This window comes from Hibiscus syriacus, unplaced genomic scaffold, assembly GCF_006381635.1.
Source record: "Hibiscus syriacus cultivar Baekdansim isolate YM2019G1 unplaced genomic scaffold, ASM638163v2 tig00001120_pilon, whole genome shotgun sequence".
NCBI classification, from domain to species: domain Eukaryota; kingdom Viridiplantae; phylum Streptophyta; class Magnoliopsida; order Malvales; family Malvaceae; genus Hibiscus; species Hibiscus syriacus.
The window spans coordinates 1,582,569-1,608,685 of NW_024061845.1; the positions used below are offsets into that span (position 1 = coordinate 1,582,569).

Sequence of the window (26,117 nt, forward strand, 5' to 3'; positions counted from 1 at the left end):
ATAATTTATGCATAACATAAGGACTGATAACAAATTTGTCTTAAATTTGGAGATACGAATCGTTAATTAGCCTCAAACTAAAAGGTCTAAATGCAAAATCACCTCTAAATTATACTCTTATTTTATTTTAGTATTTTTTATGAAAACAAATATGTTGTTATTTTGGTCCCAATTATCTAAAAAAAAAACTCTTTAGTCGATCATATATTGATGCATGACATCACCTTTTTTTTCATAAATCTGATATCTTTTTCTAGCTTGTTTTTTTGTTTTTTTTGTCTATATTATTTAAATTTAATTTTTTTTATAGAAAATATGATGTTTTAATATTATATTATGTGATACATTTTTAAAATATCATGTCATCAAAATGAATAAAAATTATCAAATTTATATATTAGTATCAGTATGAGCCAAAAATAAATCAAAGATCAAATTGTGAATGTTATAAAATTTAGGGACTAAACAATACTTATTTTTCAATATTTAATAATTATATAGTTTTTAGGGTAAACTACATATGTAGTACCTAAAATATTACTTTTATTTTGTTTTGGTACCCAAACTTTATTTTTTTTAAACCATACTTATCGTTTAGTTTAGGATTTAATTTAACACTCCACTATTAAAAACTTTTGTTAAAAACTTAACAATGATGTTGATGTGTCATTATAAAGTAATGTCACATCATTATTGAAAAAATATTACGTTAGTAGTTCTATTAAGTTTTTTACGACAGTGTAACAAATTGCTTAAACAAAACATTAGTTTTTTTATAAAATTTAGGAATCAAAACAAAAGAAATGTAATAGTTTAAGTACTAAACGTGTAGTTTATCATAATTTTTAATTTTTTAGAAAATATAAATTTTAATATTATATTATTGCCATATTCTCAAAATGTTATTTCATCAAAATAAAATAAAATAAAAAATAAATTCACTTACTAGTATGAGCTAAGAAAAATGCAAGGATCAAATTATGAATGTTATCAAGTTTAGGGAATAAAATGTACTTTAATTTTTTAATCCAACTAAACCCCCCGAAGCCAAAACGCCATTCTCTCCTATCCGTGCTCTTCCCCAACCCTTCCTTTCCTACTAAAGACGGCCACAGGAACATCCATTCCAGTGGAGTTGAATAAACAAAAATGGCAGGCTTCAAGCTCCTCCTCTCTCAATCACGCCGTCTTTCCCTCCCCCATTGCTCCTCTTCTCCTTTCCTCCCTCTCCACAGATCCCTCTCTTCTTCTTCTTCTTCTTCTTCTCAATCCCCTCTTATTCAACCAGTCTCCTACGCCCCCAAGCCCAAAGACCCCCAACACCAACAAACACTACCAGACGAATCCCCTCAAGCTGCGCCCCAAGGGCCTCAATCCACGTGGAACCGGGAGGACCTCCGTTACGTCAAAGATGTACCCAATATCTCATCCGTCTCGTATCCCGCACGTGTGGCCCCTCTCCCCGAGGATCTCTCTGAACGAGATGGGGAAGTGAGGGATGCAGAAAACGAGGAGATGGCGAGCGACAATTGAAGAATTCAGGCCGAAAGTCGAGTTTGGAGGAAACCTTTTAGGATGGTGGCTGAGGAGGAGAAAGTTCCCTTCCCTTTGCTGATTATGCCTGAGAAAAAGAAGGAGAAGCGTCCTGTTCTTGATTTGATGGATGCCATTAGGGAAGTCAAGGTCAGTGTAAATACTCTACAGCAGTAGTATGTTAGTTCTTAATTATATTTTTCTGTAACAAATACTCTGTTTGTTGTAATTGAAGATTCGGTACATAGTCTATGTAATAGTTTAGTTGTTTTATTGCCATTGCTAATTACTGCACATTATGTCTAGTAATTGTTTAGGCTAATGCCAAGGCGAATTTTGATGAGACCGTTGAAGCTCATGTGCGGTTGGGTATTGACCAAAAGCGATCCGAGCTGTTATGCATCTTAGTCTGTCTGGATTATTCTTTTTAAGATTAATCTCATACATTCTTTTGAAGTGCTTACAACTGTTGGTTTCTGTATTTGTTTGTAAGAGTGGGTTAATTTTAGTATACTTATTGCTCTTTCAATCAAAATGCAGATTGTTCGTGGTACAATGGCACTTCCTCATGGTGCTAAGAAGGTATTCAGTGCCTTTTCTTCTAGATCATGTAATATGTTGTACTAAATTGCCTTATTGTTTGCTAACAATACTATATTTGAATTTTCAGGAAGTTAGGGTGGCTGTTTTTGCTGAAGGAACAGATGCTGATGAAGCTAGAGCTGCCGGAGCTGATATTGTTGGTGGTGTTGAACTTATCGAGGAAATTGCAAGTATTGAACCACTCTTCTTAATATCATTCTGACATTCTCTGTATCTACTTAATTCCGGTGCTTCCTTGTCTAAGTTAATTACTGTTATATTATTACCTTTGTCAGAGTTTATGCCCTTTAGGCTTTTGCTTCTGAGTTCCCTATTTTTTCTTTAGCTTGAACAGACAGAAGTTGGAGTCGATACTTCCTTTGACATGACTCGTAACTAATCCAGGATTTCTCTCTGAATCTGACCTTGTATCCTTGGCAGGCACTGGCAAGGTGGACTCTGACCGATGTTTCTCAACGCATAGTTTCATGAAACGCCTTTATAAGATTCTTGATTTCAGATGCTCTTTTAAATAGTCACTTGTTAATATTGTCATTTGGTTCAACCCACGTGTGTTTATACATCTTTCAGATATCAAAGATTCTGAATCAGCATGGTCTGATGCCAAACCCCAAAGTAGGTTTATCATCTAATATTTATTTTTGTTAATGCATGGCCAAGTTGAAACACTTCCTATCATACTTGCATGTGTTAATTGCAATTCAACAAATCTATTTGACTTGCTACTACCCTCACAACTACTTGTATAGCAAGGTACTGTAACCAAAGATGTGACTAAAGCAGTCATAGAAGCAAAACAGGGTCAAGTAAAATTCAGAATGGACAAAACATCTAACGTTCATGTTGGAATTGGAAAGGTTACATATCTTACTTAAGAACATAATCTTGTGGTTTAAGAATGTTATTGCTGAAAGTGAGGCCGTGAAACTTTTCACTTGTTGTATAGGTGAGCTTGTCGGAGGAGTTTTTGCGTGATAATGTTGGTGCATTTATGAATTCTCTTTTGCGAGCAAAGCCTGCAGGATTAAAGAAGAGTAAGAGAGATACAACTTATATTTTATATTTGCAGATTTGTTCAGTCTTAGTGTGACAATATGTTGCATGGATAAATTAGTTTTTATCGTGTAACTGATAGTGTTGAAGTATATGAACAGGAAAAACAGAAGATATTATGGATATAATTATCCTTAGCCATAAAAGAGTTACATAAGAAATAAGTTTAATCTTAAATTTTCCTATCCATTAACCATAAACTAAGAAATGGATAGTTACGCTGTTGAAATAAAATCTATACAACCACAGTTTTTACATACATCAACATTAGGTGAAACCACAAATTTTAAAAATGAGCAATCATAATCTATCAAAGGGAAAAATAGAAACAGTGAAGGCAGAGATGGAGAGAGATAGTGACGTAGAGAGAGAAAAATTGAGAGAGAAAGTTTCTTCAGAGAATGTTTGGACGGCGTTCGTAGATCATCTCAGTAAACGAGTGTCTCGACGAGAGTTAAGGGAGTTGTTTTCATCTCACGGTCCGGTAGTCAGAGTGTTCATTCCCAGAGAAACAAGGAATCCGAAATACAAATTCTTCACTTTTGCTTTTGTGCATTTTGGCAATGAGGAAAGTCTAAAAAGGGCAATAGCCAAACTGAATGGTTCGATGATTGATGGTTGGAGGATTTCAGTGGGTACTGCAAGATACAAGGATGCTAGGGTGAGGTCAGTCGGGAAGAATACTTCCATGATGTTGCCGTCAAGGTCGAACACAGAAGATCATTCAAGGTCCAAAGAGAAAGGTGTTATTAACAGGAGTGTAAGAGATACAAGATCTTACAAGGAGGCCTTACTGTCTGATAGATTGAAGAGCAATGCATCGGACCATAGGGATCGGTCGATCGATGGTTTCAACAGGAGGAAAGGTATAAAAAATAGTTGGGAAATGCATATTCCGTCTGAGAGCTCCAGTTGGGTGAAGAGATCATTAACGGGGATCATCAAACATTCTTTTGAGTTCGAATTAGTCCAGAAGGCCTTAGTTAATGAAGGTTTTGATGTCCAGATTTCCAGATGGGGTTATGTCTGGAATTCTTGTGTTATTATATTTAAGTCGACGGAAGAAATGATGGATGCATGGCTAGAGAAAAAGGATGAGTTATTTTTCTGGTTTGATAGATTGGCTCTCTTATTGAACGATGATGGTGTTCCAATGGCTTTTTGCCTCGTACATCTGTTTGGGGTTCCATTGTTATGTTGGCAAAATTCCTTTTTGGAACGGGTAGCAGGAAAGTGGGGATTGGTGGAAGAGATTCATGAAGATACAGTTACCAGAGCAGACCTATCGATGGTGAAGATTTTGGTTAGGGTGGCCAGCCCTTATGACGTCCCTGAGGAGATAACTATTGGATCCTATGGAAGGTCGTTCAAAGTTAAGATTAAGCTGGGTTCGGTGTTTGAGTATTCTTCAGTTTCCTTTAACAAGTCGCCGGTGGGAGGCTCCGATGATAGAAAATTTGGAGAGAAACTTTCTGGAGACAGTCTGTCAGATAGCATGGAAAGTGCTGAACGTTCAGAAGAAAACAGCAGACAAAAGGTAGATATTTGGTTTGACCAAGGAACTAACACGGGTTTGTTTGGAGTTGGTGAGGAATTTCAACTCCCAACGATTAACAAAGTTGGGAAAGGCATTAATTGTGAGAAGTCAGCGTGTCAGGATCTTGGGAATAACAATTATGGTGAATACGCGGGTTTGGGATGCAGATTTTCAAATTTTTCGGCTGATGGGTCTGTAGCCCAATCATCTGATAATGGGCCACTTGGTTCTCCACCTCTAAAAATTATTCCAGCTGGGCCTCTTGTTAAGCTGGATAAATTTGGGAAAATGGACCAGAAGCAGTTTCTGGTTGAATCTGCAAACTCAGAGGAAGATAAGAATGGAGGTCTGCCACTTTCTGGTTTGAGAAAGTGTTCTAGAGGATTGGAATCAAATTTAGAGGAAAAGCCGATTGACTACATTCTATGTTCTGGAAGTAAGATTTCCAGGGGAAGAACGCTTGATCGATCCAACTCTCCACTGTCTACAAAGAGTGAACCGTTGGAAAAGAGAAGAATTATTAGCTTCAAAAGGGTCTATAAGAGATCCAGGGAGAGAAGACATTGGTTAGAGAAAGATGAAATTGTTGTTCCTCGAGAAGAGGAATCTCTAGAGAGGCCAAATGGGAAGATTTTGGATACTAATTCAGTTCTGCCGGTCAGTGCAGTTGCAGAACCTAAGTTGGAAGGCTGTATGGGGTCTACTTTGGAGAGGCAGGTTGTTGATAACAGTTTGGAAAGTATGGGTGAAGGGTGGCACTTACAAGGAGATAGTTATTCTTTCAACTCTAAGTCCTTTAATAGAAGAGCCAAAGATTGTTGACCAGACTTGCTTGGATCAAGTTAGCATTGAAACAGTTTCTTCTTCAGATTTTGTTGTTCTTTTGGAGGAAGCTCTAGCTACTTGGGAAATTAGTAATAGATTGGGTGTGTCTTTCAAGGGTGGGAAATCAGTTTTTATGGAAAAAATAATAAAGTTGGAGGAGGAGTTGAGGATGGTCTGATTTTCGGTGTTTATTGGGTTTTATATTACTTATTTGAATCATGATGAAGTTTCAATTAGCCATTATTACGTGGAACGTTAGGGGCTTGGGAAGGAAGGAAAAACACAGAGCTGTTCAAAATCTTGTTTTAAAGAGACGTCCTATTTTTCTTCTATTGCAAGAAACTAAAGTGGAGAAGGTTCAGAGACAATTTTTTAGGAGAAGTGGGTTGAATACTCTTCAAGGCTTTGCAGAATCTCTAGCAGTGGGTTCTTCTGGAGGGCTATTGAGTTGCTGGGATGAGTGCTCTTTTGAAGTTGACAACCTTATTATAAACAGAAGGTTCATTGCAGTTTTTGGAAAGTTTCGAACTTCACAGTTTAGGTGTGGTTTTATTAATGTTTATGGGCCTAGTATTGAAGAAGAGAAAGCAAGCTTCTTTGAAGAGTTAGCTGTTTTTATTTGTGGACTGAATTTCCCTTTATGTGTGGGAGGTGATTTTAATGTGCATCTCTCTGAAGAGGAGAAGGTGGGGAGAGCTCCAAACAGAAGTTCAATAAGGATTTTCAGCCAGTTTCTGCAACATACAGGGTTAATTGATTTACCTTTACATGGGGGCAGATTCACGTGGTGTAACAACCAGGATTTACCCACCTATGTTAGACTGGACAGGTTCCTCGTTGATGTTCATTTCCTAGAAGCTTTTCCTGATGTTACACAATACTTGTTGCCAAGGTCAGTGTCAGATCATAATGCTGTTTTTCTGGAGAATGAGGGGGTCAGTTGGGGGAAGAAACCTTTCAAACTTTTTAATTATTTGATGGAAGAGGACGGTTTCCAGAACTTAGTAGAGTCTACTGTTAAAGAATGCAAGTCTGATCAGAGGAAAGCAGGAATTCTATCTATCCTGAAATCTACTAAACTGTCGATCAAACAATGGGTGGGGAAGAGAGACCATTTTCCTTCTGTAGAGATTACAGATTTAGAAAAGAGGATTCATTTGGAAGAGGTAAACCTGCAGCAGAGGCAAGGTACATATGGTTGGGACAGAGGATCAGATTTGAACAATATGAGATCAGAATTATGGAGGTTGTATAAGATTGAAGAACAGATATGGTTTCAAAAGTCGAGAGCTAGATGGGTGGAAGTAGGGGACCGCAATACAAGATTTTTTCATACTTGTGCGTTGATTAGGAGAAAGAGGAATTCCATGTATGCTTTGAATGTCAATGGAGGGATAATCCAAGATCCATCTGTCATCAAAGCTTGTGTCAAAGACCATTTTTTTGGAATTTTCAACGCTAGTTCTACTTTGGAAGTAGAAGATATGAAGATGAATTTTTCAAAAATCTCAGTGGAGCAAAGTAATATTCTGGAAAAAGAATTCACGGAGGAAGAAATATGGGAGACTCTACAATCGTGTGATAGCAACAAAGCTCCCGGCCCGGATGGTTTTAATATGGGCTTCTTCAAGAAATTTTGGGTTGTTCTTAAGGTTGATATTCTGAAATTCTTTCATAACTTTTATTTAGGGAAAGATTGGGAACATGGAGTAAATCATACTTTCATTACTCTTATCCCCAAGGTGGCCAATATTGGTGGATTAGATGACTATAGACCTATAAGCCTTGTAGGAGGTTTGTACAAGATCCTCTCAAAATGTCTTTCGAGGAGATTAAGGAATTGCATTTCCGATGTAATAAGCCCTATGCAGTTTGCTTTCATTCCAGGTCGTCAAATTCTGGATTGTTTCTTATAGCCAATGAGGGATTGATTTCTGGAGGAAAAAGGACTTAAAGGATGTGTGTTTAAAGTGGATTTTAGAAGGGCTTACGACACTGTGGATTGGTCTATTCTTTTTAAGGTTATGGAGAAAATGGGTTTCGGTTCTAAATGGAGAAGTTGGATAAAACAGTGTGTTACTACTGCTTCTATTTCAGTATTGATAAATGGGGTACCTTCTCAGGAATTTCCTATGGCAAGGGGTCTCCGCCAGGGTGTTCTCTTCGCCCTTGCTTTTTAACATAGTTGGGGAACTCCTAAATGTTTTGCTTTTAAAGGCTGTCTCTGATGGATTGTTTTCTGGTCTGCATATTGGGAGGAATGAGACTGCTTTCAACTTATCTCATCTGCAATTTGCAGACGACCTAATTATTTTCTGTGGGGCTTCGAAAATGGAAATTTCAAATGTTAAAAGGGTCTTAAGAGTGTTTGAAGTTATGTCTGGTCTGCAGTTGAATTAAGAAAAGCAAGTTATTTGGTGTTAATACGGCTACAGAGGAGGGGAGGAGTGGGCGTCGTATTGGCTGTGCAGTGGGGAATTTCCTTCTATTATCTAGGATTGCCTCTTGGTGCAACACGGAATTCAACCGCTCTTTGGGATCCAGTTGTTTCAAAATTTAACAACAAACTAGCAGGTTGGAAAGCTGCCACCCTTTCCTTGGCAGGGAGACTAGTTTTGATTAAATCGGTTCTCTGTTCTCTTTACTACTACTTGTCTATATTCAAAATTCCATCATCCGTAACTTCTAAACTCAACTCAATCATGTCTAAGTTCTTATGGGGAGGTGGAGCGGAGAAAAATAAGATTTGGGTTAGTTGGCTTAACGTGTGAAGCCAAAGGAGGCTGGTGGTTTAGGAGTGTTAAATATTAGCAATATGAACAGAGCACTATTGGGGAAATGGTCTTGGAGATTTGCAAATGACAAGGATGCGTTGGAGGAGAATGATCTGTTCAAAATACAATATTGATCCTTTTTCTTTATTGTTCAATCGCAAAATCCCAGCTCAAGCTTCTTGGATTTGGAGCTCGGTGGTGAATTCTTATCTCAAAGAAGACTATTTTGGTTGCTATTTTCGCAGCATGTTCAGACTAGAAGTTGGGAATGGTCAATTTATTCAGTTTTGGCAGGACAAATGGGCAATGGACTGCCTCTTAAGGTTTCTTTTCCCAGGTTGTTCGCAATCTCTACAAACCAGCTTGGAAAACTGATCGAATTTGGCGAGTTCAGCTCTTTGGGATGGATCTGGAATATTCAGTTGAGGAGAAGCTTAGCCGATTGGGAATTTGAACAGTGGGCTAACCTGATGGCTATCATTTCTAATTTTATCTGTCTAAAGAGGCAATCGATGGTCTGATCTGGAAAGGAAACGGAATTGGTGTCTATTCTGCTAATTCATGTGTGAAGACTTGTTCTTTGGCTCAGAAGGAGGATTATGTTTGGAAGAAATTTGTGTGGAAAGGTTTGGTGCCACCAAGAGTTGAGGTATTCATGTGGCAGGTAGTTCTTCAAAAACTGCCAGTGAGGTCTGAACTGGTTAAGAGAGGGGTTACGGGTATAACAGATCCCTCTTGTCCTTTATGTAATTTGGAGGTTGAATCTTCTTCTCACTTATTTTTCTCGTGTTCAGTTGTGTGGTCACTTTGGAACAAATTTGTGCAGTATTGGAGTCTTTTTGTGGTTTTTCATACAAATGCGCAGAAGTTTCTTCAAGCTTGGGAAGATATTAATCCTAGGTCTGCCATTTGGAAGTTTATTCCTGCCGTTTTTTTGGACTGTTTGGAAAGTAAGAAATGACATTGTTTTGATAGAGGGAAGTTTGACCATCTTAATCTATTTTCTTAGCAAGAGTACGACTTGCATCTTGGTTTTCAGTAAGTTTGCAGATTCGTTATTTCAATGGATTCTCTAATCGGGGACCGTCTCTTGGGGATTCATGCTTCCCTCTCAACAAATCGATGGTTACTACAGTTCCTTGGTCCCCCCTCCTAAGGGCTTTGTAAAATTGAATGTGGATGCTGCTACAAATTCGGATTGGAACAGCAGTGGAGTTGCGGGTATTCTAAGAGATGAGGAAGGTCTTATTCTAGGATCTTTTAAGGAGGCCACGGGTCCAGGTCCACCTATTATGATGGAGCTAAGGGCTATTCAGAAGGGCTTAATTTTCTTTGATTCAGTGAAAGGAGGTATTAATGGTCGTTTATTGTTAGAATCAGACTGCAAATTGGCAGTGGATTGGGTTAAGAATGGAACTTTCTGCCCTCAGATTTTTGTCAGTCTTGTAAGGAACATAACTATTAGCTAAAAGAAGTTGAGGGTGTTATTAGATGGGTGCTAGGGCAGCCAATATTGGGGATGGGTTGGCTAAATCTGCCATTGGCTAATTCAGTGTAAAAAAAATAAAAAAATAAAATCTATACAAGAAACTTGCAAATTAGGAAAAAAATAACCTTTGCATGTATGCATGCAGATAAGCCAATGTAAATGTAAATATTATCATTGGGGAAACTTGTTAATTAAATTACTTTGATTGGGAACAAATTATAATTAGTTCAAATTCAATTTACTAGTAAAAGAACCAAGTATAACATGCAAGGCACGTTTTGGTTACTAACTATATAAACCAAAGGTAAACCAGCGGGCATAGTGATAAACACATAAAACAACCAATTGGATGAACTAGAATAATCCAGCATCGGTAACTTTCTTACATGGACCCTATTTTCTGTCTGATTCTTTGTTCTTTATACATTATTTTGGTTTTTTACAGCTTCCAAGTATGCGGGATATGTGAATTCCTTCCATATATGCAGCACCGTAAGTTCCTCATGTTTATTTATATTTTTCGTTTTAGCAGCTGATAATTGATGCTTGTTGCTTTCAGAATATGGTATCTTATTTATAAACTATTAAAACTGCTACTTGCACTCTACCTGATATGCTGGTGACTTATGATTCTTGTCAAGTTTGACAAAAAGACAGAAAAATTTGCACTCTACTCTAGGAAACTTGGCTAAGCTAGTAATTGCTAGGAACTTTCAGTTGCATGTTTGAATGCTCTGATATAACCTCTTTCAGATGTTGATTATAAATGATTTACTTCAAAAAGAGAGAAGAAGATTGAGGATTGTATTGTACGATTTCATACACCTGACACCATATGAAATATGCACTATCTCAGATGCTAATTCAATGACAACTGTCACTAAGTTTCCCATGATGTCGGGGCATGCTCGAGTTCAACTTCTATCTTGTGATTTATAAGAAGTCCATTTCCTGTGTGCAGATGGGTCCGGGTTTTCGAGTCTCTATACAGTCATTGTCCAGAGCACACTGTAAGTATTTTATTGCCCGAGTGGATGGTTCCATAGCAACCCAAGTGCATTCACAGAAGCTCCTGTTCAAGGTTTTAAGTTTTTGTCTACTGCCAAGATGTTGATATGGCTAGAATATTTTTGTCTCTTGGATTTCTCATGTATTATGCTGATATTTAAAGCAGCATTAGATTGGTCCCATCTTGTTTAGACCAAGGCAAGTGCCTTTTTAGTTTTTTTTTCCCTGATTTTTTCACTTCTTATGAATTCGATTCTGTACAATCTCTCGTTCTCAAATGTTATCATTTAATCATTTAATAATTATGGCAAGGATTGTTAAATGGGGTGAAACCCCTGGGATTCATATTTTATGGTTACGAACCATATCGGAAATGGAAGAATCCTGGGAGAGGAAGAAGGAAGCTATTTGCTTTTGGTTCGATCATTTAGCTACTCTGTTAGTAAACGGGATTCCACATCAGTATTGTTATATTCACTTATCAGGAGTTCCTCTCACTTGCTGGCACGAAGAGTTATCCTCAAAATTGGGGAACCGTTGTGGGGTGTTTGTTCAAACAGAGGACAGCACCTTGGAGAAGAAGAGATTGGATAGAGCCAGTATGGTTATCAGAATGGCTAATCCCTTGGAAATTCCTAAGTTCATAATAGTGAGAACAATGGGGTCCTTATATCGAGTGGATATTAGTGTAGGAAGTAAAGCTGTTGAGTATGAGATCTCAGCGGTTGATGATTCAGAAGAGAACTATGCTGATGTATGGAAAGATGATGCTGGGAAAACGGATGAGGTGGGGAGCGATGATGCCAACTCTGATTGGAATTTGAATATGCATGGCAGGGACTCCGGCAATTCCCCGATGAATGCTGATCCTACAGTTAACCTTTCGGTTTCCATTTGGCATGCCTCTAATGCGGGCACAATTTCCCAAGTTCCCCAAGCTTCTAGGAGACTTCCGGCTAATGATTATGACTGCGACAGAAGGTGCAGTGATCTAGCTGAAGAGGATAATCACGTGGAAAATATTAATCTAGATTTGGACCAAGTGGTGGGGGCTGTTTTAGGTGTGGTTTAATTAATATTTATGGATCTGTTTTAGAAGAGGAGAAGAACACTTTTATGGTGGAATTATTGAAGGTTATAAAAGCTAGACAGATACCCGGGTGTATATGGGGAGATTTTAACATGTTTTTGGATGTGGAGGAAAAGGTGGGCTTCTCAACGAATCAGGGGATCATTGAGCTTTTTATAAACTTTGTGTTTGAAGCTGGTTTGCTAGATCTTCCGTTAGTTGGAGGAAGATTTACATGGTGCAACAACCGGGTTCCTCCAACTTTTGTCCGACTGGATCGCTTCTTACTGACAGCAGAATTTGAAGTCGCCTTCCCTGATATGTCCCAAAAGTTGCTTCATAAATCGCTTTCGGATCATAACGCTATTCATCTATCCGTCTTTGCTGTTGATTGGGGTCCAAAACCTTTTAGGTTATTGAATCATTGGCTAGAAGATGATGGTTTTGCTGAGCTGGTGTTGACATCCATTACTAATTCAAAGCAGTTAAAACCAAGGATTAGAATTGGAGGTATAATCAGAGAGTCCAAGATGACAATCAAAAAGTGGGTCAAAAGGCAAAATGAGAGTGGCAAAAAATCTTGTGCTATGCTGGAAAAAGAGATTTCAGCTTTGGAAGAAGAAATCCAAAGTGGGAGTGTTGAAGCTGGTGTATTCCACAAATGGAAGGAATTAAGATCTCAACTTTGGGCTGAATACAGAAAGGAGGAATTAACGTGGTTGCAAAAATCTAGACTCAGGTGGTTCGCTGAAGGAGATCGAAACACTTGGTTCTTTCAATTGACAGCCTCAGCAAGACGCAGGGCAAACTCTATCAGTGTTTTGAAAAGGGGGAGGAGATCATTATGGATCCAGTAGCGATCAGTAGTCATGTCTTTGAACATTTTTCTAGTCCTTATAACAACAAACAGAACCTGGAATTAGTTGACTTTGATTTGGATTTCAGGAAAATAAGGGATATGGATGCTTTTTTTCTGGAAAGCCCTTTCTCGGAACAAAAAGTGTGGGAAGCTCTATTCTCCTCGGATAGTAATCGTGCATCAGGTCCAGACGGCTTAAATCTGGGGTTTTCCAAAAAATTATGGGCACAGTTAAAAGCAGAAATTATGCGGTTCTTTATGGATTTCTCGAAGATTGTGATTGGGAACCGGGGATCAACCACTCTTTCATCACACTTATTCCAAAGGTGGCAAGTCTGGAGCCACTAGTGAATTTCGCCCAATCAGTTTGGTGGGCAGCATGTATAAATTACTTTCAAAAGTGTTCACTAAAAGATTTAAGGGCTGCATCGGTCAGATTATTGGGGACTCGCAATTTGCCTTCATAGCTGGTCGTCAAATTCTTGATTGTTCTTTAATAGCTAATGAGACAATCGATTTTGTCTCCAAATCCAGGCATAGTGGAGTGGCTTTCAAAATCGATTTTCATAAAGCGTATGATACGATCAGTTGGGAATTCTTACTGCAAATCTTGAAGAAATGTGGCTTTAGGGAGAAATGGTGTATGTGGATTTACAAGTGTATTTCATCGGCTAAGATTTCAATCCTGGTGAACGGAGCTCCAATGGAGGCATTTTCTATTTCGAGGGGGTTGAGACAATGATGCTCCTTATCCCCTCTTCTTTTTAACGTTGTTGGTGAGGCTTTAAACCTTATGCTTAAAAAAGCGTATAACAAATGGTTTCGTGATTGGGAGAGGGGAGACGAGTATGGAAGTATCCCATCTCCAATCCGCTGATGACCTTCTCATCTTCTGTGGTGCCTCGGGGATGCAAGTTAAAAATGTTAAAAGGGTTCTGAGAGCCTTTGAGTTGGCTTCGGGTCTAAAGCTAAATATGAAGAAAAGCAAAATCCTAGGTGTTAATACGGATCCGTCTCTCTTACATCAGTGGGCGCAGGATGTCGGTTGTTTAGTGGAATCCTTCCCTACGAAGTATTTGGGCCTTCCACTAGGGGCTAGCAGAAATTCGTCATCAATTGGGGAACCGGTAGTGAAGAATTTCACAAGCAATTGGAGGGATGAAAAGCTAGATACCTGTCTTATGGTGGGCGGTTAACTCTGATAAAATTAATTCTTACAAGCCTTCTTATGTATTATTTATCCTTGTTTAGGATACCGGCCTCCGTTGTAAATAAATTAAACAGACTCATGTCCAATTTTCTTTGGGGAGGTAATTTCGAGAAACATAAAATTCATTGGGTATGCAGGGATTCATGTTGTAAATCTTTCGAAGGAGGAGGCCTTGGCATTGTTAATTTGAGATGACGATGAACAGAGCTCTCCTTGGCAAATGAATTTGGAGATACGGTAATGATCGAGCAAGTCTGTGGAGACAGGTGATTCAGTGTTTATCGCCTAGAGGTAAGAAAGTATCTTGCCTTGGTAATCGCTATTTCTCTTGGATTTGGAACTCCATTTTACATTCTTTCAGAAGTGAAGACGATATTGGTAATTGTGTGAGATTAAATTTGTCCTTACAAGTGGGAGATGGTAAAAATATATCCTTCTGGAATGATGTGTGGCTGGGTAATTCATCTTTGAAGAGCAGATTCCCCCGCATTTATGCGTTGTCCACTAATCAAGAAGGATGTATAGCTGATTTTGGGAAGAAAGCAGAGATAGGTTGGTGCTGAAATATTCCCTTGAGAAGGGCTCCATTTGATAGAGAAAAGCCGATCTGGGATGATTTCTTAAACATCCTCAAAGACTTTAGCTCAAGCGTTGGAAACGGATTGGGTTCGGTGGCTGGGTTCAAATAATGGAGCTTTCTCTGTCAAATCTTTAAGGAATTTGTGCTCGAGCCCGCTTCTTGCTAATGATTTTTGGAAAGACTTTATTTGGATTGGTTTTGCTCCCCTAAAGGTCGAATTGTTTGTTTGGTTGGTTATGAGAAAACGAGTTCCGGTTAAAACTGAACTTATAAGGACGGGTGTTCCTCAATCTCTAACAATCTTTGCTCTTTTTGTCTAAATTTTCCAGAAAACATTGAGCACCTTCTCTTCTCTTGTTGGTTCAGTTGGCGGATTTGGATGAGCTTCTGTACTGAGTTGGGAATATCTGCTGTAATGCACAGTGACCCCAAGGTGTTTTTGGAATCCTGGGGAGCAATGGGACTATCTTCGGTCAGCCAGGTATGGAGTTTAATCCCATTCGCAATAATATGGACTATATGGTTATCTAGGAATGAAAATATTTTCAAGGAAAAATCCATAGATTGGTTGCAATTACTTTTCTTGGTCAAGTTTCGTCTTGCTTCATGGATTAAAGCGAAATTTGTTGATTGCTCTATCCATTTGGATTCAATTGTTATTGAACCCCTCCTGGTTTCTAATAAAATCCTTAGACCAAGTAATTGTGTTGCTTCGCCTATATGGTCTCCTCCTCCAATAGGATTTGTGAAACTCAATGTTGATGGGGCGGTTGCGCCCGGTGGTTATAATGCTGGAATAGAGTGGGTGCTAACAAACTCAAATGGTGCGATATTGCTTCAATTCTCCGAATCATGTAACGAATGTTCTCCTGCACTGATAGAACTATACGCTGTTAAGAAGGGTCTGGGTAAATTCCTTGATTCTGCCTGGTGTAAAATGAATAGATTAGTATTGGAATCAGATTGCAATTTGGTTGTAGATTGGATATCATTAAAATCTGGACCTCCGAATATTCTTCCCATGGTTTTGGAGATTTCTACTGTTATTAAGGAGTCAGGCATAGTCGTTAGATGGATTCCTCGAAGCTGCAATTCATTTGCCGACTCTCTTGCCAAAGCTGGTATTCAATAACACTGTTTTTGTGTAGGAAAAGTTATCGGGGTGGCAGTGTATTTTCTTGCGATCAAGGTGGCAGGTTGCTCTCTACTCTCATGGTCTGCTTCGGTTCTCCTAGCCCCTATCCAATTGAGATATGATTTCCTGTACTATAGGTGGTGAAACGGGGGTCGGGTTACATGGGTGTTATTAGTATGGTGGTTCCTTAAAGGTTTTTTGCTAGTGGTATTTCCTTTGTGGTTTATGTATGTAGTTCATACTTGTATTCTCGGTTTAATGAAATCAAATGGAGCACTCTTTTCTCCTTCCGTTGTCGCGAGCTTTAGCTTGGTCGAGTTAAGGAGGGGTTTTAATGAGGCTCTCCTTTACTTTTAAAAAAAATCATTTAATAATTGAAATTTAACTTAATTAAACAAAACTATGAATTAAAGTAAAACTGTGAAGAAAATATTATTGTATTTGATTGAAGGATTAAATTTAATGAATTAAATTGATAGAATATATAAGTGATGAGTATCAAATGTGTAATTACATCAAATATTTTAACTCTCATGTTAGTTATTTTGTCAAATGTTCATGACATAATGTTTTATTGGTATCATTTAAATAATTAAAAGATTTAGTTGATAAAATTGAAAGATTGTTGGTTAAAATAGAATCCTTCCATCGTAAAATGGTTATAAGTGTAGTTTTTTTCTAATTCATTTTAGATAATGATCAGATTATTTCATATTATTTATTTAAATTATTTTAAAATAAAGTTAATATTAGATTTAAATTAATTCAAACTTGATCAGAATGAGTTAGAATTGTTGATTTTTCATATCAAATTAAAATTTTAAAATAAAATAAAATTAGTATTTTTTATTTTATTTTTTATTACAAATATGAAAAGGGTTAAAAATGATATTTTTCATAATAATATCGGTAAAATTCGAATTCTGAAGTTAGTATTTATAGACGACTCCACTGTACTAGGATTTTTGAGTTCCTAAACGTAGTTCTAATCTTCCCTTATAAGACAAGTCTCTCGTTTTCACTTCTCAACGATGCGTCTCATAATCCAATCTCAAATTTCAAAATCCTTATCCCAGAAATCCATCCATCGGAAATTCCCATTTGATTTCCCGAAATCCCATTTTCACTTCACCCCAAACCCTCAAGACCAGGCAAGCATTCACATTTTTCATTTTCTGGGTCCCAAAAAGAAGTCTGCTTTTCTCCATTCATTTGCAAATTCTGATGAAAGAACTGGCTTTCAGCAAAATCCATATGAGAAGTATTCGTTGAATCTCCAGAACGTTTTGAAAAACCATAGAAATAGCAGAACAGAAGAGATTGAGTTAGCTCTTGATCAATGTATGGTCACGATAACTGATGGTTTGGCCTTGGATTTCGTTAGGCGAAACCGGTCTGATTGGAAACTAGCTTATGTTTTCTTCCAATGGGTGTCTAAAAAAGCTGAAATTTCTCTTGGTTTTGATGTTTACAATGAAATTCTTGACATCCTGGGAAGAATGCATCGGTTCGAAGAGTTGAATAAGGTGTTCGATAAAATGTCTGAAAGAGAAGGGCTTGTTGATGAAAGGATTTTTCGGATTTTGCTTAATAGGTATGCTGCTGCACATAAGCTGGAGGATGCGATTGGGGTGTTCAATAAGAGGAAAGAATTCGGAATCAAGGATGATTTGGTTGCATTTCAAGTTCTTTTAATGTGTTTATGTAGGTATAAGCACGTAGACACTGCAGAAACTTTATATCAATCAAAAAGGAGAGAGTTCGGCTATGATTTAAAGACGATGAATATTGTTCTCAACGGATGGTGCGTGTTGGGGAATGTACATGAGGCTAAAAGGTTTTGGAAAGACATAATCGAGTCGAAATATAAACCAGATTTGGTTACCTATGGAACATTTATAAAGGCCTTGACGAAGAAGGGGAAGCTAGGTACCGCAATGAAATTGTTTCGGGGAATGTGGGAGAAAGGGTGTAATCCTGATGTGGTGATTTGTAATTGTGTCATCGATGCACTATGCTTCAAGAAGAAGATTCCCGAGGCTTTGGAAGTGTTAAACGAGATGGAGGAACGTGGTTGTGCCCCAAATGTCGCAACATACAACTCGCTTATCAAGCATCTAGGCAAGATTGGGAGGATGGAAAAGGTTTATGAGATCTTGGATGAAATGGAAGGGAAGGAAGGGTGTTCACCAGACAATGTAACTTTCAATTACTTGCTCCAGTTTTCGAAGAAACCGGAGGATGTTCCTGGTATTTTTGAGAGGATGGAGAGAAACGGTTGCAATATGTGTTGTGATACATACAATTTGGTCTTGAGGTTGTACGTGAAATGGGATCATGAAGAAAAAATTAGACATACTTGGGATGAGATAGAGAAAAGTGGATTTGGACCGGACCGGCGATCTTACACAGTTATTATTCATTGGTTGCATGACAAGGGAAGGGTTGAAGATGCTTTGAGCTATTTTAATGAGATGACATCTAAAGGAATGGTGCCAGAGCCAAGGACTGAGATCTTGGTGAGTGCCATGAAGAACAAGTTGAACGAGCAAGAAGGTGAAAAGCACAAGGGCCGAGGGATAAATGGTAAATCACCGAGGCTTAGGTCCAAAAGGTTTAAAAGAACCAAAGCTGGGTAATGCTTCCTCTAAAATTGTAACATGGTTTTACTGATGTGCTAATCCTATATGCTATAAGCCTATAAATGAAGGAAACCTATAGTTTTCAACTGCTAGCCTTTATTTATTACCACTAATCAGGTATGGCTTTATAGGTATTGGATATTTAAGCTATAAAACCTTTTCTGGATTTTGTGATTCTTATGTTGACCAAGCATGTCGGATTGTTAGTCGTGAAGTGGACGACCAGCCACCATTTTTATGATTTGCAGTTCCCCTGCGATTCAGATTCTGGTACTTCTGGTTTTGTTGCAAGTATTCATTGAAACGGAAAGAGAATGGGAATGGTTAATGAGAGAGATCCCGGAAGTGTTACTACTGGGGCATGTTTAGTAATGTCCAGAAAATTTACGAACTCAACAGAACATGATCCTCAAAATGTGTTCAAAGAGGGATCATTTAGACAACAGAACCGACAATGGAGTAACAAATAGCAGTTGAGGTTCACTACCTAGGGAAACTAGAAGATTTCTGGACATGGCTCCTCTTCTAGGCTGCATCTGCAGCTGGAGCAGGGGTATACCAGCCATGGTGGATTTCAACAGCCTTCTTTCTCCTTGCAAGACGAGACTTTCTGCGTGCTCCGGTGTTCCTATGCAGTGTTCCCACTTTTACTGCTTTATCGATTGCGGAATAGGCATCAGCAATCAGTTTCTCAATTGGGAAGATTTCTTCAGCTTGAGCATCAGGTTTCTTCCTCAGTGTGTCGAGTTCCTCCAAAACCTTGAACAAGAACACACAATACATTAGAATTTCCCGGCACATCACAAATCATCTACAAACAGGCAATAGAACATATTTACTTGCACTTTGTCTACGTTGCTTAAGATGTTTTATTGCGCAAATCAAATGAATCGAAGCGTTATTCAAGTGATGAAAAGGATTCATTCATATGAAAGAAGTCATACAAAGAACCCTAGGACACATGAATTATGCATATCCTAAAACCCCACAGTTAACACAATAACCATTGTTAAGGAATCAGATAAGTGAATTGTAAAATCTATTTACCTTCTTCATCCGAGTTTTGACTTCAGATTTCTTTGCTTTGTTGTAAATTCGCCTCTTTTCGGCCTGACGAGCCCTCTTAGCAGCTGAATCGGCCTTCTTCTTCGGGGCAGCCTCACAAACAACAGAATAACGATTTGGTTTTTGAGTAACTGTGCTAAAACAAAGGCTCCCTGCAACAAAAAATTAAAACACATTCTAAACTCATAGTCTCAAGTTCTGCAAAAAAAAAAAACATTCTAAGGAAGCAGTCAAGTTCTAAAATAAAATCTAGTAGGAAACAAGAACAATAATGGGGATTGGAAATGCAAATAAACCCAGAAACATATACTTAAAAATTTCGACTTTCCCCGGGATTTTCCAGCCATCAAAACATTTAACCTATAAAAGAACAAAAACAGAATGTGTTGCAATGGAATCACGTAATGCCATCAGCTAAAATTTAACTAGATGAGAATTCAATCATGATTTTCAATTCAACTAAACAAAAAGAGAAGTGGGTATAGCATAAAACACGACAACATGACAAAATAATAGGGAAAAGAAAAGAGTTACCTTCGGAGAGGAGATTGCTAGAGATGTTTTTGGAGAAACTGAGAGTCTTGAAAGCACTGAAATTTTGATGTAAACCATAAGAAGAAGAAGAAGAGTTGATATTGTTTTTAAGTAAAAGGCTTTTGAGCTTGTTTTGAAGACTGAAGCACGGAGAAGAAGACAGGCAGCAATTAACTGCAGTCGCCATTTTTTTCCTTCACTTCCTGATTCTGTACACAATCGAAATTTGAGTTTTTTATGTTTTCTTTCAGCGTTTTTTTGCTTATCCATAGCCAGAAGAAGAAAGCATTAGTGGATTTTTCGTAATTCCTACTTTACCCTTGTCTTCTCAAACTATCGAATACAGCTTGAATAACTTTTTAAATTTTAATTACTTTCCATTTAATAAAATTATTTTATTTAAAATATAATCATATACATGTATTATGTATATATATTCTTTTATTAGCATGAAGTAGTTATAAAATAATATTTGTTGATAAATTTTTTAGTTAATTAATAATAAATAGATACATACCATATAGATATATAATTATACAAAATTAAACTTTTTATAAAAATAATACTTCTTTATATCATTTAAATTGCTCAATATTTATATATATATATGGAAAATATTGAATATAGATATATTCGACATTTATTTATATTTTGTTATTTGTTTAGAATATTGAAGAATTGTATCTAATATTTATATGGAAAATAGACAAGAATATGCAGCAAATACTAAGATTAATTAATAGTAGAACAATAACATTAATCAGCAGTCTTTTTCAAACACATAAATGGAAATTCCTTAAGTTCTAGTAATTAATTAGTAAGTCCACATGCAATCAAGCTCAGTAGGACCCGTATAGGACATCTTGCCATCAGCAACAGATACGGCCCCCAAGTTGACAGATGAACCACCGTGAAGTGGCGTCGCCACCTCCGGTGTTGGCTGGGAGAAAAAGGAAGGGAGTTGTGAATTCTCCTCGAGAGACCCCAAGCTTGGAAACACCGGAAAACCCTTATTTCTTGTACACGTTGCAATGGAATCAAAGCTTTGGTTGATCATTTGGGGTGGAGGCAGTGGCAATGCAAGGTCGAATCCGCCGTGGTAAGCAGGAAGGGTGGCAGCATTGGTGGAGAAACAGGACACGTGCTCGGATTGGTTACAGCTGTCACGGTCAGTGACAGTGAGGGAAGCGCCGGTAACGGCAGTCGTGGGATCCAGGAGCGGTGGAAGGGAGACCGAGGAAGGAGAGCTTGGTTCTTGATAGAGCACCATGGAGGCGGCGCTCATGATGGTTTTATGGCTCCTCCGCCACTCTTCTGAAAGACCCTAGATATGACACATTCTTCCTGGAATAGAATAATCAATAAAAACAACTTTGCATTTCAGTAAACAATGAATAGTTTACTTTTTCATCCAAGCAAATAGCAATTAATGCAACAGTGAAACTAAATATCAGTGTGCCTATAAAATACTTGAAACAACACACAGAGGTTCCAAATCACCATGAAAAGGGCAGATAATCATACAAAATTCGTCAGTTGCGTAAGCAAAAACAAAAAAGAAAATGGCACCATCCAAAATAAACATTTAATAAATGAGATTTCAGACGTGTTTTCATTGGACTTCGTGTTAAAACTGTATAATGCTGCTGAAATCTTGCATGTAAAATACTGTAATCTTAACAAGTGTATAAACATGAAGGGAAGATACCATTTGTTTTTAGCGTACAGATTTAGAGAAATCCAGTTCATTGGCTAAAAGTCCCAATACTAAAGCACTTTTCTAAGAGATCATATAACACGGATTAATATTCACTGTTCAAAGAAACAAACATTGTTTTTAACATGCAAAGTTACTGTAAAAACATCCATTTTCAGCAATAAAATGAGAATTGGTAAAGGTTTTCGCCACTGGAATAAGTGCTAAAGGACATGAACTTAAAAAAACATTAGAATATCAAGTGAAAGAGAGAAGGGATAGAGACCTTCTAGAGAGATAATAGTATGCAAATTTGCCTTGTAAGAGATTCTTCATGCATGACCCAATTGTTTTTATCTCCTTTAGGAGCTCTTCCTCCATAAAAGACTAGGGTTTTCTTCATCCCAACAGGTGCACACGCCTTTGAACTGTAAATCTCCCTATCTTTCCCACTAGCTTTCCAATAACCAGCTTCAGTAGCACGGTTAGTTCTCAACCCAGTCGGTGTTGAGTTAATCTAGTTGTCTCCAGGAATTGTCTTTGTATGTTTTTTTGAATTTTAAGCATATTTTAGGTGGGTGAATTTTAGAGTCAGCAGTTACTAAAGTATGGTAGCAGTTATTTAAGTGAAGTTGATATGGTTAGTTTTTTTTAGAAAACGTGGGCTGTTATGTTAGTGGTGCAATTATATTTTGTATTTGCTTGTATAATAAAAAAACCAGAAAATGATGCAGTGTGTTGAGCATCACAAAATCCTTAGTGTTTTTTTTTTGTTTTTCAAGTTTGTTACTGCTTTGAGAAAACTAACATTTGGTAATCAGAGCCAGGTTGTCAAAGCAATGGACAGTGAAGTAGGAGACCAATCACAAACACTTGCAGTGGTCAAACCGATGGCAAGAGGAGCTTCATTCCCGATCCAATATCCAACGTTAAGCGAAACGAACTACGACATATGGGTTGTCAAGATGAAGATAATCTTGCGTTCGCTAGGAGTATGGTCAGTGATCGAAGATGGAGACACAGACGACGACAAAGATCAAGGCGCCATGGTAGCCATTTCTCAAGCCGTGCCAGATGATGTGATGATGGCAATCACTGAGAAGCAGACGGAAAAGGAGGCTTGGGACGCACTCAGGGAGATGCGGGTTGGTGAAGATCGCGTTAAGAAGGCACGCGTACAGGTGCTGAAACGGCAACTGAACAAGTTACACATGGAGGATTCAGAGACAATAAACGAATTTTCCATGAAGCTTACCACACTGGTGGGTGAGATTCGCTCGCTGGGCACGAAGCTCGATGACAGCGAAGTTATTGAAAAATTGTTCAGCGCAGTTCCAGATAAATTTCTCCAGATTATTGGAACAATTGAGCAGTTTGGCGATATTGAGATGATGTCAGTTTTAGAGGCGATCGGTCGTCTCAGAACTTTCGAGGAAGGGCTTAAAGGACGACTGCACTCAAAGAGCAGTGGAGAACAATTACTCCTTACCCAGGCCGTGTGGGAGGCAAGAATTCCAAAGGCAAAGAGAGATGAAGGTTCATGCAGCAACAAAAGAGGAGGACGTCACGGGAGAGGATGTGGTCGTGGGCGTGGAAATGGTGGAGGTCGAGGAAATGGTGAACGCAAAAATGAAGACCGAAAGCCACGCAATTTCGACAAATCCAAGGTTAAGTGTTTCAATTGTAATGAATATGGTCACTTTGCAAAAGAGTGTCCCAAGCCAAATCGAAGAGAGAAGGCCAATCTTGTTACAACACAAACCGATGATGAACCGACATTATTGATGATTGAAACTTATGTTCTCAGCCACACAATACAGAACGAACATGTGTTACTACACGAAGACAAGGTGGTGCCAAAGATGAACAACACCCAAGACAAGGCTTGGTATTTAGATACCGGCGCAAGTAACCACATGACCGGTTGTATCAGAAAATTTGCTGAAATTGACACGACCATTAAAGGGTCAGTCAAATTTGGAGATGGCTCGGCTGTAGAAATACAAGGAAGAGGTTCAATTTTATTTGAATGCTTCACAGGTGAACATCGTGTACTTACTAATGTCTACTATATCCCGAAGTTGAAGAGCAACATAATAAGCCTTGGTCAGTTAGAAGAGAATGGTTGCAAGGTTGTAATTGAAGGAGGAGTAATGTCTATCTTCGACAGATCACAAAGGCTACTAGCAAAAGTGAACAGGTCAAGGAACCTGTTATATGTGTTTAACATAGTACCAGCCCTACCCGAATGCCTTCTCGCAAGGAGCAAAGAAGACGTTTGGCGCTGGCATGCAAGATACGGGCATGTGAACTTTTATGCCTTGAAGCTTCTAAGTCAGAAACAAATAGTGCGTGGCTTGCCCATAATCGAGCATGAGGACCGCATCTGCGATGGTTGTTTGATAGGAAAGCAACACCGAAATCCTTTTCCAACAGTGGTGAAATTTCGAGCAGAATCACCTCTTGAACTGTGGCATGGAGATTTGTGTGGGCCAATAACTCCTGCTACACACGGAGGCAAGAGTTATTTTCTGCTGTTAGTTGATGATTGTACTAGATTCATGTGGCAGGTGCTGATCCGAAACAAAGACGAAGCATTTGAGGCATTCAAGAAGATCAAAGCATCAGCAGAAATGGAGAAAACAGTAAGTTAAAGGCTTTTCGCACAGATCGTGGTGGCAAATTTACCTCAAATGAATTCAAGACTTACTGTGAGTTGTTGGGAATTAAGCGTTATCTCACGGCGCCTTATTCTCCTCAGCAGAACGGAGTTGTTGAACGAAGAAATTAGACTGTGGTCGGCATGGCAAGGAGCTTGTTGAAAAGCATGGGAGTCCCAGGCGAATTTTGGGGAGAGGCGGTATCAACTGCCGTATATCTCCTAAATCGAGCACCAACAAGAAGCATCGTCGGCAAAACTCCCTATTAAGCATACTACAACCGCAAGCCAACTGTTGATCATTTTCGCATCTTTGGATGTGTGGGACACGTAAAAGATGTTACACCTCATCTTTTAAAACTTGCAGATCGAAGCAAGCCAATGGTGTTTATTGGTTATGATTCGAATACAAAAGGCTATCGGATGTTTGATCCAAAGTCAAAACAAGTAGTGGTGACACGGGATGTCGTGTTCGAAGAGGAGAAGAAGTGGGAGTAGAGCAAATTTCCAGAAACAAAATCAGCAGAGAACACTCTTACAACACACTATTTTACCATAGCAGGCACATCTGATACGACAAATCAGAAAGATAAAGAGGGTGTCATCGATTCTGGAATTGGCATTGGCATGGATTTCCCACAGCCGACACAGGAACAAACTGGTGACCGATACCAGTATGCTACACCAGTGATGAACACGAGATCCAGAACATTTGTTTCGAACTCGCCTTATACTCCAGCAGCAACGGTTGAAGAATCAGTATCAACCGAAACACTACAACCCTTAACATCTGATGAGAGTTCATCAGTAGGACCACGGGGTAAGCGTGGCATCAAAAGCTTGTACGATGTAACAGTCCCCATAGAGTTGCAGTATTCGGGTCTGTGCTTACTAGGAGAAGAGGAGCCATCGAATTTCGAAGAAGCCAAGGCAGATCCAATGTGGAGAAGAGCAATGGAGGAGGAAATTTCCTCTATTCGAAAAAATGAAACTTGGAAGCTCGTTCCATTACCCGACAGCCATAAACCTATAGGTCTAAAGTGGGTTTACAAGTTAAAGAATGACACTCAAGGCAGAATTGTGAAGCACAATGCGAGATTATTGGCAAAGGGGTACGTTCAACGACAAGGCATAGACTTTGATGAAGTTTTCGCCCCTGTTGCTTGGCTAGAGACAATACGTTTGTTGATCTCTATTGCGACACATGAAGGATGGGAGGTGCATCATATGGATGTGAAGTCAGCCTTCCTCAACGGTGATTTGAAAGAGGAAGTGTATGTCATTCAACCACCGGGATTTGAAATAAAATGAGAAGAGCACAAGGTGTTAAAACTGTACAAAGCATTGTACGGTTTGCGTCAAGCACCTAGAGCCTGGAACTCAAAGCTGGACAAGTCATTGAGGACACTCGGTTTTGGCAGGTGTTCTTTAGAGCATGTCGTGTATATGAGAAATCAATGTAAAGGGAATTTAATTGTTGGAGTCTACGTGGATGATTTAATAATCACTGGAGAGTGTATTCAAGACATAGACAAGTTCAAATCACAGATGAAGAAGTTGTTTAGCATGAGTGACCTTGGGTTACTAAGTTACTATCTGGGAATTGAAGTCTGTCAGAATTCTCAAAGGATCACACTCAACCAGTCGGCATATGCAAGAAAGGTTTTAGACAAATGTGGCATGAAAGATTGCAACCCTTCACAAATCCCGATGGAACCTCGTCTGAAACTGAGCAAGGAAAGCACAAGTCCACCTGTAGACACAACTCTGTATCGAAGTATTGTTGGCAGTTTAAGATATCTACTGCACACACGCCCAGATTTGGCATTCTCTGTCGGCATGGTGA

At 38.6% G+C, this 26,117-nt stretch overlaps 3 protein-coding genes and 2 pseudogenes across 3 annotated transcripts; 3 read left to right on the forward strand and 2 right to left on the reverse strand.

Moving 5' to 3' along the window:
• The first annotated feature begins 1,059 nt into the window (after positions 1–1,059).
• On the forward strand, positions 1,060–10,994 carry LOC120120540 (annotated as a pseudogene).
• Positions 10,995–11,938: 944 nt separating this feature from the next.
• Positions 11,939–13,492, forward strand: LOC120120551. Its single transcript, XM_039140171.1, has 3 exons — positions 11,939–12,744; positions 12,837–13,083; positions 13,187–13,492. The coding sequence occupies exons 1-3, from the start codon at positions 11,939–11,941 to the stop codon at positions 13,490–13,492; spliced, it is 1,359 nt and encodes a 452-aa protein (XP_038996102.1).
• A 3,172-nt stretch (positions 13,493–16,664) lies between these two features.
• LOC120122646 (putative pentatricopeptide repeat-containing protein At3g15200) lies at positions 16,665–18,314 on the forward strand. Its single transcript, XM_039141768.1, has one exon. It carries the CDS (start codon positions 16,707–16,709, stop codon positions 18,312–18,314), a length of 1,608 nt encoding a protein of 535 aa, XP_038997699.1. The 5' UTR covers positions 16,665–16,706.
• Positions 18,315–18,641: 327 nt separating this feature from the next.
• Positions 18,642–20,177, reverse strand: LOC120122675 (30S ribosomal protein S20, chloroplastic-like). The gene is made up of 3 exons (XM_039141799.1): positions 19,917–20,177; positions 19,365–19,534; positions 18,642–19,076 (listed from the first exon to the last, which is right to left on the reverse strand). Exons 1-3 carry the CDS (start codon positions 20,101–20,103, stop codon positions 18,843–18,845), a joined length of 591 nt encoding a protein of 196 aa, XP_038997730.1. The 5' UTR covers positions 20,104–20,177; the 3' UTR covers positions 18,642–18,842.
• A 485-nt stretch (positions 20,178–20,662) lies between these two features.
• Positions 20,663–21,627, reverse strand: LOC120120561 (annotated as a pseudogene).
• Between the last annotated feature and the right edge of the window lie 4,490 nt (positions 21,628–26,117).

Excerpts from the sequence above, each read along its gene's own strand:
- LOC120120551 (XM_039140171.1), top strand. The coding sequence starts at position 11,939 with ATGGTGGAATTATTGAAGGTTATAAAAGCTAGACAGATACCCGGGTGT. Across the intron at positions 12,745-12,836 it reads AGGAGATCATTATGGATCCA|GAAAATAAGGGATATGGATG; the intron begins GTAGCGATCAGT and ends TTTGGATTTCAG. Across the intron at positions 13,084-13,186 it reads ACTTATTCCAAAGGTGGCAA|ATTATTGGGGACTCGCAATT; the intron begins GTCTGGAGCCAC and ends TGCATCGGTCAG.
- LOC120122646 (XM_039141768.1), top strand. The coding sequence starts at position 16,707 with ATGCGTCTCATAATCCAATCTCAAATTTCAAAATCCTTATCCCAGAAA.
- LOC120122675 (XM_039141799.1), bottom strand. The coding sequence starts at position 20,103 with ATGGCGACTGCAGTTAATTGCTGCCTGTCTTCTTCTCCGTGCTTCAGT. Across the intron at positions 19,535-19,916 it reads TAGCAATCTCCTCTCCGAAG|GGAGCCTTTGTTTTAGCACA; the intron begins GTAACTCTTTTC and ends TTTTTGTTGCAG. Across the intron at positions 19,077-19,364 it reads TCAAAACTCGGATGAAGAAG|GTTTTGGAGGAACTCGACAC; the intron begins GTAAATAGATTT and ends TTCTTGTTCAAG.